Genomic DNA, 15,240 nt, shown 5'->3' with positions numbered 1-15,240 from the left:
GCGGGAGGACAGACATTATCGCCCCTTCAGATGACTTGTGGCAGCACCGAGGATAAACTGCGGCACTAACGGGCTTCGAGCGTAGCTGAATGGCGTGAAACGAAGCGGAATTTTCTCTAAAAAAGCGGCTCCAAAGCGTTTCCAAGCGGCCAAAAACCAAAGGGAAGGGGAGGAGAGGGGGGCAAAGAAAACGCCCTGCTGCCTGTTGCTGGTATCTCCACATTCAAACTTTATCGCCGAGTTGGAAAAATGCATCTTTCACCTAACGGGAGGTGATAACTCAAGTGTAACGTCATCTTTTATTAGCTCTAAGCTAGCTAACTGAAGGGCCCGCTCACTTGGCAAGTTTTTTTGGGGTGGGGGGGTGGGAGCTGGGGAGCCTCTTTGCTTTGGGGATATTTTCTCTTCATTGTGCACACTATTCCTGTTGGAGGCGATTTGGGTGGGCTGAGAGCCCAAGGCTGCTCCGCTAGGCCCACGGCCATTAGCCAGGAACAAAGAGGGTTCACATGTAAACTCATAAACAGTTTGGGAAAACCTCCTCATATTTTGCCCCGACTTTGAACGACCGACGCTGCAGCCATGTCGCTCGGCGCCGAGAGGAGGATGGAATCCCGGCTGAAGAAGCTGGAGGACATGATCCGAGATCCCAGATCTGCCATAAACCTGGAAAGTTTGCTGGTGAGTCAAGTGGGATACACCTCCTAGATTATTAATGATGCCAGTTTGTCTGTCCACTGAAACGCTAGACACGCATGCACACGCTTAGGTAACGTCCTGCTGTTGACATTCATGTATCTTTCTTTCTCTTCTCTTCAATCCTAAATTGTGACCTGCTACGGTTAGCCTTGTCTTTAACAGTAGGCATCCTGTGATGCTGCATAGCACTATTCTTTATCCACCAGTTATGAGACTGCACAGTTTCCATTCTGTCCTGAAATAAGATACCTTGCCATAATACCACATTTTTAATAAAAGCAGCCAGGATAAGAGCCTCATGGTGGATATACTGTACATAGGCCTGATTAATAGTTAAGACTGAGTGCAGACTGTGCACTTTGGGGCTCTGTCAAGCGTGTCTACAGATTAGGATTAACTAGTGGAGAATGTCCCACTTGGTGTGTTTATGGAGACTAATATTTCTAGCTAAAACTCCCTCCTGAGTAACAGATGGGCCCGCCAGACCAGGATAGTCTTACTACCCACTAGATCTACACACCAATTCTGGTCTTCCTGCAATAATAGGTGATTGGGAGGATGTTGTCCACCCAGTACCAAACCTTGTTGTTTTACTTTTGACTGAGACAAGATGCATGCATCTTAAAATGTATGTGTTTTTATACCAGTTACTGGTCAGAGGGTCTTCTGGAAACCAATTGATAAGATGGACAACTGCAGAATCAATCAATGTGAAACAAAACCCAATGCTCAGTATATTATTGCCCTCATATTCTAAGTATGACTGATTACCATTTGCATACAGCATGTGAATTATCGAGACTCCACTTTTATATGTCTCTATCTTGTTTTCCCGCATATATTTCTGGGAAGCCAGCTGGTGCATTTCCAACACTGTTTCCTCTGAGACTTTTCAGTTGTTAAGCAGCAAAGTCTCATGTCCCTTTGTTTACACTTGTAAGATTAAATCGCCTCTATTTATACAGCCCTTCATGTGTCATGATTGAAAATGAAAAAAAAGATTTTGACTGTCAGAGAATCAGAATCAGAAACTGTTTATTGCCAAGTAACATACATTACAAGGAATTTGCTGTGGTCTGATGCCAACGTGTGTCATGTCTGAGGCAAAGGGAAATATTTTCCCCCTTTTCAGCAGAGGCTTTTCTTTTGGAAAGCGTTATATTGTTCAGCAAAGGATCAATACTTTGCAGTGGAGACAAGACTTAAATTGTAATGCTCTGAACTGGGTCTGGTGAAGAAGTGCAAGGGGTATTCCATTATGACATTAGGTTGGAATAGGAAAGAAGACACTTGAGATTAACCCTGTTTGCCCAACAGAAATTCTGGTGTGGGTTATGGACATTTATCCACGGGAACATGAGGGAAAGCACTTTGGATGCTCTGACCAGAGAATGCTGGAGTCACTAATGTTATGTCTTGTGCCTTATGTCTGGACTCAAGGACACTATTTTCAAACCCTCGCCTCAAACTGTAACTCAGAGCCAGCCCTGTGTCACAGTAACTACTTGAGCCATAAAGTTACTACGTCTGTTGTAGTAGTGGTGTTTGAATTTCTGGGTCCCCTAACTGGATCTGACAGAGGGCAAACATGCTGTCGGGTCTATCTTAAAAAGCATCACCTCACCCCTTTTAATGGGCCCCATCTAACTTGGGGCCCCCTGCATATACCCTCTCCTGACCCCCCACCCCCTACCACACTACTTGAGGCACTCCTGGTCTATTCCCTCTTCCCTGAAAGCAGAATACTTGCTTGCACACCGGTGGTGTTTACTTCCTGCACGCGGGCCGAAGAGATAGAGGCGTCGAGTGTTGGAGACAAAAGTTGAGTGGGAAGCATGCGTAGGAGAGAACAGGCTGCAGTTTTCCATTTTTAGCAGCCTTGGTGCTGTCGCTGGGATCAAGAAGTTTTGCTGCTCACGTGGGATTCAAACACACACTCACAAACAAAACCACTAAGGCCTCAGAAATGTCCTTTTTTTGCAGGTGGAATAAAAACATGCATACTTTAAGTGCCTTAATAATTACTCACAGGCTTATATTCGGTAAACAATGAATCACAAGTCCCCTGCTATTGTGGCATAGCAACAGAAAAAAAAAGAAAACATCAGAAGAAACTGCTTTGTCTACTTTTATGTAGTCTCCTAAATAATAGCTTAGTAAAAGAAAGTCATTTTTTAATTTCAGGTTTGTACTTTTCAGTCGACTTGAAGTTCGATGTCTTTAAGACTTTCCAAGAAGCAGTGGGCTAACTACCCTGAGGATACGGAAAGCTGACAGGGAGGAATCTGCAGCATCTGTCAAGTAAACTCAGTGACCTCCCATTTAAAGACGTCTGACCCTTGTTATGAACGGGGATATAAAGTATTGTACTCTCGCATTATGATTAGGGGGCAGAGATGCCTCTGTAAACAATTATGTCATCAGTAATGAATCTTTAATTCACGCCTGCCACCAAAATGAACACAACACCCAGCAAAGATCACATAAATGGTGCTTTAATGGCACCATACACTGTGGTCATATCAAGAATAAATCACTATATTGCCTCTATCAGCATTTGATCGAATGTAACCTTCCCCTTGTGCAAACTGTAGTGATCATTATTTGGCAGCACAGCACTGCTGACTGAAGTACTGGACTGACTTGGCAGCTCTGAGTAACAGGGAGTGATTGTTGAGGGCAAGCAAAAGAAAGGGCATTTTTTTGAGATAAAGAAAAAATATGGACACTTGATTGCAAGTCACATAAGTTGCCTTTCTGCCGTCCTAAAGGAAATGACCTCATTGAGTAAATAGTTGGCAGCTATGTATGGGGCTCAAAGTCTCCGCGAATGACTGCACTTTCCCCTTTCACTTTTCAGCCTTATCTCTTTTTCTCTGGCTCCGCTTCTCTCTCAGCCTGCAGCTCAGCCCCTCCTCTCGGGCTTGTTAAACACACTGCAGGTATTTTAACTGTAGCTCCAGTCCAAAGCCTTTTGATTCAGCTGCAGACCTGGTTGCTGCCAGATAACTTTATGCACAGCACTTCATGCTATCCATGTCTGGCATCGTTCACACCTAAGAGTCGGCCTGAGGTCGTCCAGATCATCTCTTGGGGCCAGCGCCTGGCTGTCTCTTTTCTGTTCATTCAGTATGATCCTCTCCTTTCTCAGCATTGGGTGACAAAGCCGTTTAATAACTAAATGCACTTGTTTTGTTTTGCACAGTGTTGGTTATTCATTGCATTCCCTCCACTCTCTTTTCCTCTGTTTCTCTCATCCATCTCTGTTTACATATTCTCTGTTTGTTCCTTTCTCCCTCTTTCGTCCCCTGTCCTCCCACCTAATGTTTATCATCTCCTCACCCAGCATCTCCTGTCTCCCTTTTTCCTCAATCTTCTCTGTTCTTTTCCATTTCACTTTGCCCCCCCCCTGCCTGTACTGGAACTTCTTCCTTTAATGTGTAGCTCTTTATGAAGGTGGGGATAACCCCCTGTGTGTCTTCCTCTCTGTCTTTATCCTGATAGTCAAACTGAGCGTCCGCTTCGTCTCCGGAGTGCAGTTGAGTTTCTCTCAGCCAAGCAGCAGCAGCAGTCCCGGCTTCAACGTGCTAGCTGGATAGAAACACTGCCTTATAAGGCACTGGGGACGGTGGCCCCGGCCAATTTTTTTCCCTGCTAAACAAGCCAGTCTCTCTGCTCCACACCTCCTCTGGTGAGACGCTCGGGCTCTCCACAGTCTTTTTTTGGTTTTTGCTCCACTCCAATGAAGAAGACCCGCCGTCTTCCGGGTGTGCAACCCCTCAGTGGTCTTAAAAAGTCACACTTCATTTCAGCTATGTATCGTCTGGTCTTCTTTAGCGGTCACAACCAAGGACCTTTAAAGCCATAGATGGCCCACCAGAGGTTTTTTCTAAATATCTATGATAATTTTTGTGTCAGAGCTTTAGTTTGAACTACAGCTTTTACTTTTTCAATTGCTTTGTTGTTTCTGTACAAAGTCATTTGAAAGTTCAATGTTCTTAGAGGAATAGTTCGACATTTTGGGAAATATACTTATTCACTTTCTTGCTGAGAGTTAGATGAGAAGCTTGAGTCTCCTGTCTGTATGGTAAATGGCTAGAAATGGCGAGCCTTGCTCTCTCTGATGGCAACAAAATCCACCTACCGGCACTTCTAAAGCTCACTAATTAACACGTTATATATCTTGTTTGTCTGCACAAAAGATGTGTTTTATGTGGTGTTATGTATGAATATTCTTTGGCCATATGCCTAACAGGGAGTTACTGCTCCTGGCTCTGTTGCATAATCCCCTGTAAAACCACAACATGTCTCTTTACACTTTGGGTTTTATATGGATTAAACAAACGAGATGTAACGTGTTAATTAGCGAGTTAAAAAGTGACACGTTGTGGTTTTTTATGAGGTGCTCTGGCACATTGTTTGTCTTTTTATTAGTGATATCATACAAAGTTGGTAACTGATCTTGCTTTGCCCAATGTGTAGCATGTTACATTTTGGTGTTTTTATTTGTATAGATGTGATGATAGATGTGTATAGATGTGATTTGGGACTCTAATTTTGTTCCTCAACATCACTGCATTCCCATGTGTCTTTGGTGGAGAATCTCGCAGCTGCTGTGATACACCAGACAGCTGTTTACTGTTTACCTAAAAGTGACTAGAAGTGTCTTGGGAACAAAAAATGACAGTGACTGATAAATCTTGAGTCTTGTTATTTTGCTTTAAAAGGTAAAAGGGTTCCCCCAGCCTGCTGTAAAACATTCATTACAAACTGAGCAAAAACCAAAGTCCAGCTCACACGCACACCCACACACAGATAAATATGAGCTGATCCAAGATCCACCACAAGGACATGTGAGAAGGAATGCAAAAAATGAGGAAGAAGTTAATCTCCAGAAATTAATGGGTATGCTGTATGTCCAGAAAAACTAACATATTGCTTAAACTCAACTTGTTATTACTACCTCGACAATGCTACAGCTGAGTTGGCCGTCTGGTCGTATGATAAACCTTTAAATAAACTGCTGTGAATGTCATCCATTCTCATAATATGACATTTGGACTAGAAGCAAAGCTGGAATGGGATGGCTTGATGTGGTGTATGGTTCTCATGTGAAAGGAAACGTATACACCCTGAGATTTGTCTTAATCTGGTGGATCTTCTCGTCTAGACATAAAGACTGTGGCTGACATAATGTGGCCGTGCACACAACAGTGCATTCAAGAACAATGCTGTGCTGTTTAAATTATTTTAACTTGTGGATTCAAACTAGTGTCTTGGATAATAGAACAGCACTCAGTCTCTAATCTCTTGTTTATGTCACAGCTCGATCAGAAGATTTGACTTTTGAAGAACCTTCCCAGCCAATCAAAGTGATAGGAACGTGAACCGAGTTATGCAAGGCTCACGTGTGTTTGACAGTGGCTGAATGCACAAATGCTGTTGTTAAATTCTGTCGTTGGCTTGTGCAAAATTCCTCGCCCTGTTGTGTGAGTGTCAAAGACTTTGATACCTGAGTCTCCGTGTATTTTTAGTTTTAAATGAGGGTGTAAGTGAGCAGAGAAGAGAAGAGAACAGCAGTCTCCCACACATAAAGCATAACCCATCCATCTGGCCTCAGCGTTATCATTCCATCACAACCTGCTGGTGAAACACAGCCTCCTACACACATACACGCTCTTTCTCTCACGCACACATGTGCATATGCACAGGCTTTGGTGCTCATGGACACGCATTTGCGTTGCATTTTCACAAGCAAACACGTTATTCACTTGATCTTAGCAACACACAAGCTGCATTGTGTGCAGCCAGCAGCAACAGTAGAACAATACCACACATTGCCAGACAGCTATGGATTGTTAGTGAGTTCATACAGCCTTCATTTCCTTTAACAAACCCGGACAAGAGTGTTTGTTTGTGTGTGGCAGAGTTTAGTCCAGCAGTGTGTTAGCGTTGAAGCTGGCAGTTGTAATTCAAATAGTTTGTGCCAATGCTGAAAATATTTATATACAAATTTGACCGTGTTCATGCAAAAGGGCTGAAACTGAAACCCTCAATTGAAACCCAGCCTAATGACATCATTCTAGAGTTACTGGCTTATTATTCAAGTTGGCCCACTATATCTAAACGGATGTTCTTTACTGTCAAAAACAGAACAAAACAGAACAGAATAATTCAAAAAAATAGGAAGGAATCAAGAATGTATTAAAACACTAATTCATTGGTTCCAGCTTCTCAAATGGTTCTCTCACTGTCCTATGATAGTCAACAGACTACCAATAACTTTGGGTTTTGGACTGTTTGGTAGGAGAAAACATTTTAAGACATCACCATGGGCTCCAGGAACTTATGATGGGCAGTTTTTGTGAGTTGCTGACATGCTATGGACCTTAGATCAGTAGATTATTCCACTGGGCCCCAACCTTTTTGGCTTAGATGCCCTCGAAATAAGGCGGTATCTCCTTTGACCCTTGGCCACAGGTTATGGCCTTAGTATTGACAGGACTTTTGAGCAGTTCAAGAGTAAAGAAAATCTTCTTAGATGAGGGATTTCTTTTAGAGGCCCCCCTTTGTTAACAGAAATATCCCTTTAGTCATCTTGACTGAAACTGAAATTACCAGACATCTTGTCCTTTTACATCTGATATATCACACTATTCTTAGGTTGTACACATGTTCGTGGAACACGGACATAAATGTTAGGCAACAATATGGTTTGTTAGCAGCTAGAAACATAACCCGATGCTGACCACTTAACCTGTCATGTTTTCTTGTGGAACATTATGAACATTTAGAAAGCTGAGTTTAAGGTTTTTGTTTCCTCAGTATACTTTATAATAACGCATGGGTGCCAAAAATGCACAGGGCACAGGAGCATGGGACAGAAATCTGTCAAATGCTAGAGTAAGACATACTCTTGTTATTCCCCGCGGAGACATTAGCTGAGCTATTTGTGAGCCCCTGCAGGATTCCTGCCGTTGTGTCTTTCTTGGAGAGTTTACGGGCCCTGCCTGGCACGGTCCCCTCGCTCTGCCCCGGCCCACCGTTTATCCTCACGACTATTTTTAAAACGGCTGGAATTCAATCAAAACATTAACTTTCTGCTCAATCCTTTTAAAGCCCAAAGCAGTGCTGCTTGTTTTCTGTTCCACATGCCGAGTGATGAGATAGGTATGAGGAGAGGAAGAGGTTTTTTTTTTCTGTTTTTTTGGGGGGGGGGGGAGAATAACTGCAAATGGAGCCGGGAGAGTTTGTAATGCGAGAGGCTTTGAATAGTTGGGTTATTCCTCTCTTGTGTTTAGCTCCTTTCAAGTTAACATCATCACATTCCTGACTGGTGGATCCACGTGGCCTTTTTATAGGCTGATAAAGAGTGGAAGCAGGCAAAGGGAGAGCGTCAGCTCCGTAATGTCAACAGCAGGTTGGGTAAATAAAATGGAAAAGAATAGAATGTGCTGAAACAGAGCACTTATAAAACTCCTGCCTGCTGCTTCTCTGTAGCTTCAACTGGTTTCAACTTTTTGTATTTTGCAGGAGTTGCTAAGCAACCAACCATAACCCATTGGCTGGATTACAGTATAGCAGAGATAAAATGCTGAAGTTCTATCTAATAGATCCATAACAACGCCTAACTGGACAGATAGTCCTATCAGCTCAGGAAGACATTACTGAAAGCCTGTCACTGTAAATTGTACAGGGAAGTGTGCTGTTTATCAAGCCCGGGTATAGAACCTGACATCGTGGTTTGTAATTATTTAGATCCATTGTTACAAAAAAAAAAAACCTTTCTCCTTTGATGCAAGTGAAGCATTACTGTGGATAAGGAAGGAAGGAGGGGGAGTTGTCTAGTCCAGTATGTCAGATGCATTAAAGTTTAAAATCCGGCGATCCAGATTTACACTTCCCCAGACACTTGTCAGTTATTCAATATTTATAAATAGCCGCTTCAACTGAGTAGCTGAGAAATGTTCTCCAGAGTCTTGTTGGCATTTTTTTTTACAGCAATGCTAATGGAAGCAGATTGGAAGAGCTGCATGCACCCATTTCTCTTGTGTAACTCCAATGCCGTAAACAGCTTTTATGTTTGACCTACAGGGTCTCTGACTCATGATGTCTTGAAATAGCCACTAATGTGGTTTTTAAAAAAGCATTTTAAAGGTGCATGCCACCCAATTTCACAAGCCACAAACAGGCCTGGCTCACACCTCTCTAGATGCTACTGTGGCTGCCTTCCCTTTGTGTGACTCTCCATCTAAGTCAGCCAGCCAAAAAAACAATTGTGTCCATAAAGATCCGCCGACATAATTTCACGTCTTCGCTGCAGAGCCCCTGGCGCCTCTCGCCGTCACCAGGGCAACATGTATTTATTTATTTAGCCTTCCTCCACACTTGATTCATCTTGTTTAACGGGGAGATGTAGAAATGACGGAGAAAGGAATAATATGTCACCAAGAGGTCCAGTTTGTAGATAGGGAGTGTTTGCTACATGCCTGTAGCTAGGCCAAGCGTTGCAACAGAGTGTTTACTTTGTATTTCTCGTGGCAACTGTCGACGAACTACTTCTGTCATCTTTTGTCCAAAGTTGGAAATCTGTGAAACTGAACCCCCCCCCAGTGTAACAACATGTACCTGATTTGATTCCTGATTCACAGTGGTGTTTTTCCTCACAAAACACTGAAGACCTCTGAACTATTTAGCAACACTTGTTCTCTCTTTGCTTTGAATGCACTTCGTTTCCATCTATTGCCTTGGACAGAAAAGCAGACGCACCTCAGGTACATCAGCTCCACATGTGACCTGTCCCAGCTGTTCAGCCTCTGCAAACGTTCAAAGTTTTTGCCTGTGATCACAGAACTGAGGGACAGATAGGCATGTGTTATTACTGAAAGTAGGCAGAAGCCCCTGTTGGTTGGAGAAGCTTAAAACATGTTGTGGTTTCATGGTTTCCTTATTTGCTTCTGAGAAATCCACTAGTTTCTCATAAAACCTACATGAAAATGCAATGTTTGCAACATTGGAAGCTAAATGCATGATTGATTTGAGGCCTGTAGCATTATGAAAATGATATCTGAGCCATATCATTTCTGCTTGACCCTCCTGCACCTCACACCTACAGTATAACACATGTACTGCTGGCATCACACACTGACTTAACGGAAATGATGTCAGCTCCTTTTATAGCAATATTGCAATGAGAGCATCACCAGTCTGTAATTATACAAAGTCACAGATACTTTAGAACAGCCAGTCAAGATGTAATATATGGTAACGTGCAACAGACTCCTCTTTCCTCATTACTGACTAAAAATGCGTTTTGAAAAGAAATAAGAAATCACAAAAAAGTCTCACACTTGGACAAAGTGAATTAGTAATAAATCTTTAAAATGGAATCAGTACATCACCCGTGGTTAGTGCAGTAGTTTGTTTCTCCTGTAGCTTGACACAACCACAGTGTTACGGTAGCGTAGCCACCTGCAGAAACACGAAGACCTGCAGTGTGTGTGTATGCATGGATCAGTGATGAAGTGTCAAGACATGATTGGCCATTGATTTCAACTGTGGCTATGTACTTGTGTGTAGCTGTTGCTTTGAATGTATATTTGGTAAGTACAATCTAAACACATACAAGATACAATGTTGTGGATTCATTGTATACGTGGTCATACCTGCAGCTTTTTCTTTTTTTTGGGGGGTGGGGGGGGGGGCTGCAGACGAATACAGAGCAGCGGCAGTAGCAGAGAATGCTGCCTCAGAGGAAATGACTTGCACGCAGGGACTGGCTTCATGACACAGTGAAATTATCTGCCAGCCCTGGGGTGGGGTGGATCATTTCCTGTATTGCCGTGCTCACAGGGAGATCCTGTGTGTGTGTGTGCGTGCGTGCGCGCTCATGTACGTGCACACGCACCCAGCAACCCCTCTCTCTCCACCCCCCGGCCTGTGTATTTTTTTCCCTTAAATAGTAGTTTTGTGTGAGGTCAGTCCTTTAATGGGGAAGCGATGTTGATATGATGAAACGGAGTGTGCTGCAGCTCGCTACAGACGGACTGCAGCCGAGCGGAGAGCGATGGAGGGAGCAGGAGGACGGTCAGATAAGACAGAGGGAGAGCAGCAGAAAAGGGCAAAAGAGACGAGAAGGAGAAATGAGTACAAAGGAAGTGAGGGAAACACGAAGCAGATTGTGTCATCCTGTCTAGCACTGTATCGATGGGGGAACGATGAGAGAGAGGAAAAAGACGAAGAGAGAGGAAGACAAGTTTGAAAGAATCCGCTGGGTCGGAGTGGGGTTCCTGTGTTCTCTGCTGGCCTGGTCCAGTGTTTCAAACAGCTCCTCATTGACCGTTCAGGAATGTGTAGCTGACAAAAGTTGATAGATGACTTCCTTATTGTAACACACTGTAACGATTAGAGGTTAGCATCAGTTTGTCTTTTGCTTATTTAATGGTTTCCCTACATTGCCCTGGGTCAAACTGTGTCGATTATAGCATGACTGAATGCTACAAATAGGCAGCTTGTGTTCAGTTGACCTAACATGCTGCTGCAGTGCTGCAGTTCCCAGCCTCTGTTCATCACACACACACACATAACATAAGGGGAGCAATTAAGTACCCCAGCCAGTGCTCGTAGTGTTAATCATCCATATTCTTTACTACACACTGTTGTAGCATCAGTGTATAAACTCTAGTAACAGTAGCTGAAACGTTTTAATGTTAACAACAGCTAACACTACTTGGAAGTTCACAGACACCACGCTCCTATTGTCATAACGTTATTTTATATCTTCAAGTGCACGTCTCTTGTGTTCATCAAGGACTTTTGCACTGAAAACTTTCTTACAGACCGTATTCATACATAGTTACACAGTTACACAGTCACCATAGTTACAAACGTCCTCCGAAATATGAAGCATTCTTTGGCTATTCATTGGATTCTTTTGGAAACGAATGTGTTGACTAATAACAACAGCCGTCATGTTATTTCCTGTAAGCTGGTTATAACCCATAAGAAGAAAGTACTATGAGTTTACCATGAGTGTGGCTAATGCAGTTCTTAACCAGTGTGAAGGTGACTTCATCCCTCTTAGACTGACTGTTTTCCAAAGGTCACAGAAACAGTGTGTTCATCATTTGTGAACATATGAATATCATTGACAGAATCAAGTAGGCTGCTGCTGATGGAAAACTTCATCATCTCTCTTTCTAATGTGTGTTTTTATTTATTTATTTTTTATATTTTCAGCTGCACTGTGTCATGGTCATTAAGAGTTAAGTAAGTCAGTCAGGATGACACATTTCCTCTGTAGTTCGGCGGTCTCAGATGTTCACACTATGCTAAGTCATGAATACATTATGTCTAGCATTAAGCTAACTGATGTGATGACAATACATATTTTGACACTCAAGCTGTGATTTTTCTCATAACTCTCACAATATAATCTTCCTTCCTGTGTGCAAATGAACATTGATGAATGAAGAACACACTTCTTGGCTTGTCCTTGATTAGTTGTCATGTTTTAATTGCAACACAGTGACATGCAGTATGACGTAACCTTCTATGATCAACACACACTTGTGAAGTATGTGTCATACCTTGTGCTTGTTAACAGCTCAGTTACTAACGTTACTGCATACTTGAAAGAAGTGATAAGAGCAACTGCGGGTCTTTTTAAAATGCTGTGTGATTGCACACAATGTGTAGTAATTGTATTCTCCAAGTGCAGCACTGTGTAGATTTATGCTGCATCTGATACCACAAAGATGGGAAAGACATACACGACACACCTATGTCAAGTGCAGTGTGTGACTTTGAACAGGCACTTAAACACATCACTGCCTCGCCAGTGTACATGTGTTTGTTGATGTTGATATATATAATAACACTGCAGCATCAATATGATTTCATTACACCTTCTTTCAAAACAGTCAAAACAGGTGGTGCTTGAAATGCATACATATTCCATTTTAGTTTCAGTTTGATCATATTAACTATGACTGTGCTGTGATCTGATGTTTCCCTTCCGATCATAATATTTTGAGATCATAGAGATTGTCACCAACATTCATGGTTTTAGTAGTGAGATGCACAAAAGTGTTGCCAATAGCTGTTTAGGATGTTGCACTTTGTTCCATGTTTTCTGTCGGTCATGACTGATGATTAATTGTTCTTTCTTTTTGTGTAGGACTCCATAAACGCCCTGGTCTTAGACCTGGACTACCCCGCACTACGCAAGAACAAAAACATTGAAACCTTCTTAAACAGATGTGAGTAGTTTTTGTGCGAGTGAGAGAGGGAGATACAGGCCATGTGCCTTTTTCAAAGCTGAAATGTCTTATTGTGGTAAATTCACAACATTATTAATGGATTCTGTATTCTCTTTATACTCAGATGAGAAAGTCATAGGACAGACTCGAGACCTCCAGATGAAGTCTGAAGACTTTGACAGAGTTAAAGTCATTGGTCGGGGGGCATTCGGTGAAGTCCAACTGGTGAGTGTATATATTCTTGTTATCAAAGGTTCTGTAGCGTGCTGCTACCTCAGCCTGCACATCAATGTGTTGTAATGGTGACACTGTTTTCTAAACGATGCACTGCCGAAGTTGAAGCCTAGATAGAATGAGAATCTGTGTGAATCTTTCTAATATTTACATGGAACTGTAAATTCTGCCCACAAAATGTCCTTTTACTGCTTTCACTACTTTTTCAACATTGAATTGAAAATATTGAATCACCTGTTAGGATGGAAATAACTGTCATTTTAAGGCACTCTGTGATTTGATGTACCTTTTTCGTGTCGTTTGCAGTTTTGTGCAACCTGTAATTCACCAGGTGTCTCAGGATAGATGTTAGACTCTGAAACATCTCAAATATATACCTTTTCAACTCTGAATGACTGGGAATCGCCCCACCCTTTCAGGTCCGGCATAAAGCCTCTCAGAAGGTCTACGCCATGAAGCTACTGAGCAAGTTTGAGATGATCAAGCGCTCAGACTCGGCTTTCTTCTGGGAAGAGAGGGACATCATGGCCTTTTCCAACAGTCCCTGGGTTGTGCAGGTATGACATTCAATTTACTGATAATTAGTTACTTTCTCAAAGTTTAGACAGCAGATTTTTTGCTGGGAGACTGTATTGTGTCCCCTCTTGTTGATAGATACCCTTTTGATGAGTTCTTTGATTCGTTTTTGTGCAGCCTGTTTCAGACATTATATTGATGATTAACATAACGTAGCAATCTTAACAGAAATACATTCAGCCATGGCAAATTGATTGGTGCTAATACTATCTGTAGTAATGAGTTTGTGTTTGGGTGGTTCAGTTGTGCTGTGCCTTCCAAGATGAGCACTACCTCTACATGGTGATGGAGTACATGCCGGGAGGTGACCTGGTCAACCTCACCAGCACCTACGACGTGCCGGAGAAGTGGGCCAAGTTCTACACAGCGGAGGTGGTGATGGCCCTGGATGCCATTCACTCCATGGGCTTCATCCATCGGGACGTGAAGCCGGACAACATGCTGCTGGACAGACTCGGACACCTCAAGCTGGCCGACTTCGGCACGTGCATGAAGATGGATGGAGTGAGTTGTGAACTTCAGTGCAGCAGCATTTCCGTGTTGCAGAATTGCTTTTCTGCTATTTCTTCGTCTGTTTTTTTTAAACTCTTAGTATGTTATGACACAAACTATTTTTTCCTTCTATTACAAGCAAAAAATGCTGATAACATGGTGCCGTAGAGCTGTGATCACCAGCTTATATACATTATTATAAATCACAATTGGTTGGTCCCAGAAATTCCAGTTAACATAACTGTGTGTATGTGCTGTAGAGATTCTGAATTCTCATCCCGAGTGTGACAAATCAGTATCAAGCTCTTTGAAGCTTAGCATACATAATGTGCCATAAGGTGTATGAACACGTCTTTATATTTTGGCATGGGTAACGATTGAAGGATTTGTGTTTTCCAGACCGGCATGGTGCACTGTGATACAGCTGTGGGGACTCCGGACTACATCTCTCCCGAGGTGCTGAAATCCCAGGGAGGAGATGGGTATTATGGGAGAGAGTGTGACTGGTGGTCCGTGGGGGTCTTCATCTTCGAGATGCTTGTTGGTCAGTGGACATTAAATGAAGTCATAGTGACTTTCCAAAACAAAAATGAAGAGGTGTTTTCTGAAAATATATTTGCATTGTAAAGTGGGGGGGGGGGGTGGTTATTCCTCGTCTTGTACTGTGAGTGGCATGTTGGGGTCATCTCAGCATGAGAAACAATATTCCAGTGCAGTACATTAAAGCTAACTTGCTGTAATTGCTGTTAGGCGACACGCCGTTCTACGCCGACTCTCTGGTGGGAACCTACAGTAAGATCATGGATCATAAAAACTCCCTCAACTTCCCGGATGATGTGGAGATCTCCAAAGATGCCAAGAATATCATCTGTGCCTTCCTGACGGACAGGTATAAAGAGTTCCAGTCTTTCAGATGTTTGTTGAGTGTGACGGTGATGATGCCAGGAGGGAGCACTGGGTTACTTTTTATAAAGGCTTC

At 42.7% G+C, this 15,240-nt stretch overlaps 1 protein-coding gene across 2 annotated transcripts in view; it reads left to right on the top strand.

The window, feature by feature from the left end:
- The first annotated feature begins 582 nt into the window (after nt 1-582).
- Nucleotides 583-15,240, top strand: part of rock2a (rho-associated, coiled-coil containing protein kinase 2a) — a 29,343-nt gene continuing 14,685 nt past the window's right edge. For both annotated transcript variants that reach the window (XM_070919952.1, XM_070919951.1), the window contains exons 1-7: nt 583-681; nt 12,878-12,959; nt 13,084-13,184; nt 13,613-13,750; nt 14,013-14,273; nt 14,661-14,805; nt 15,012-15,150. In XM_070919952.1, coding sequence (XP_070776053.1) covers nt 583-681; nt 12,878-12,959; nt 13,084-13,184; nt 13,613-13,750; nt 14,013-14,273; nt 14,661-14,805; nt 15,012-15,150 — 965 coding nt within the window. The remainder of the gene's footprint in view (nt 682-12,877; nt 12,960-13,083; nt 13,185-13,612; nt 13,751-14,012; nt 14,274-14,660; nt 14,806-15,011; nt 15,151-15,240) is intronic.

The sequence above is a fragment of the Enoplosus armatus genome, chromosome 15 (assembly GCF_043641665.1).
Source record: "Enoplosus armatus isolate fEnoArm2 chromosome 15, fEnoArm2.hap1, whole genome shotgun sequence".
In the NCBI taxonomy this organism is placed as follows: Eukaryota; Metazoa; Chordata; class Actinopteri; order Centrarchiformes; family Enoplosidae; genus Enoplosus; species Enoplosus armatus.
This window is presented reverse-complemented; position numbering and strand designations above follow the sequence as displayed.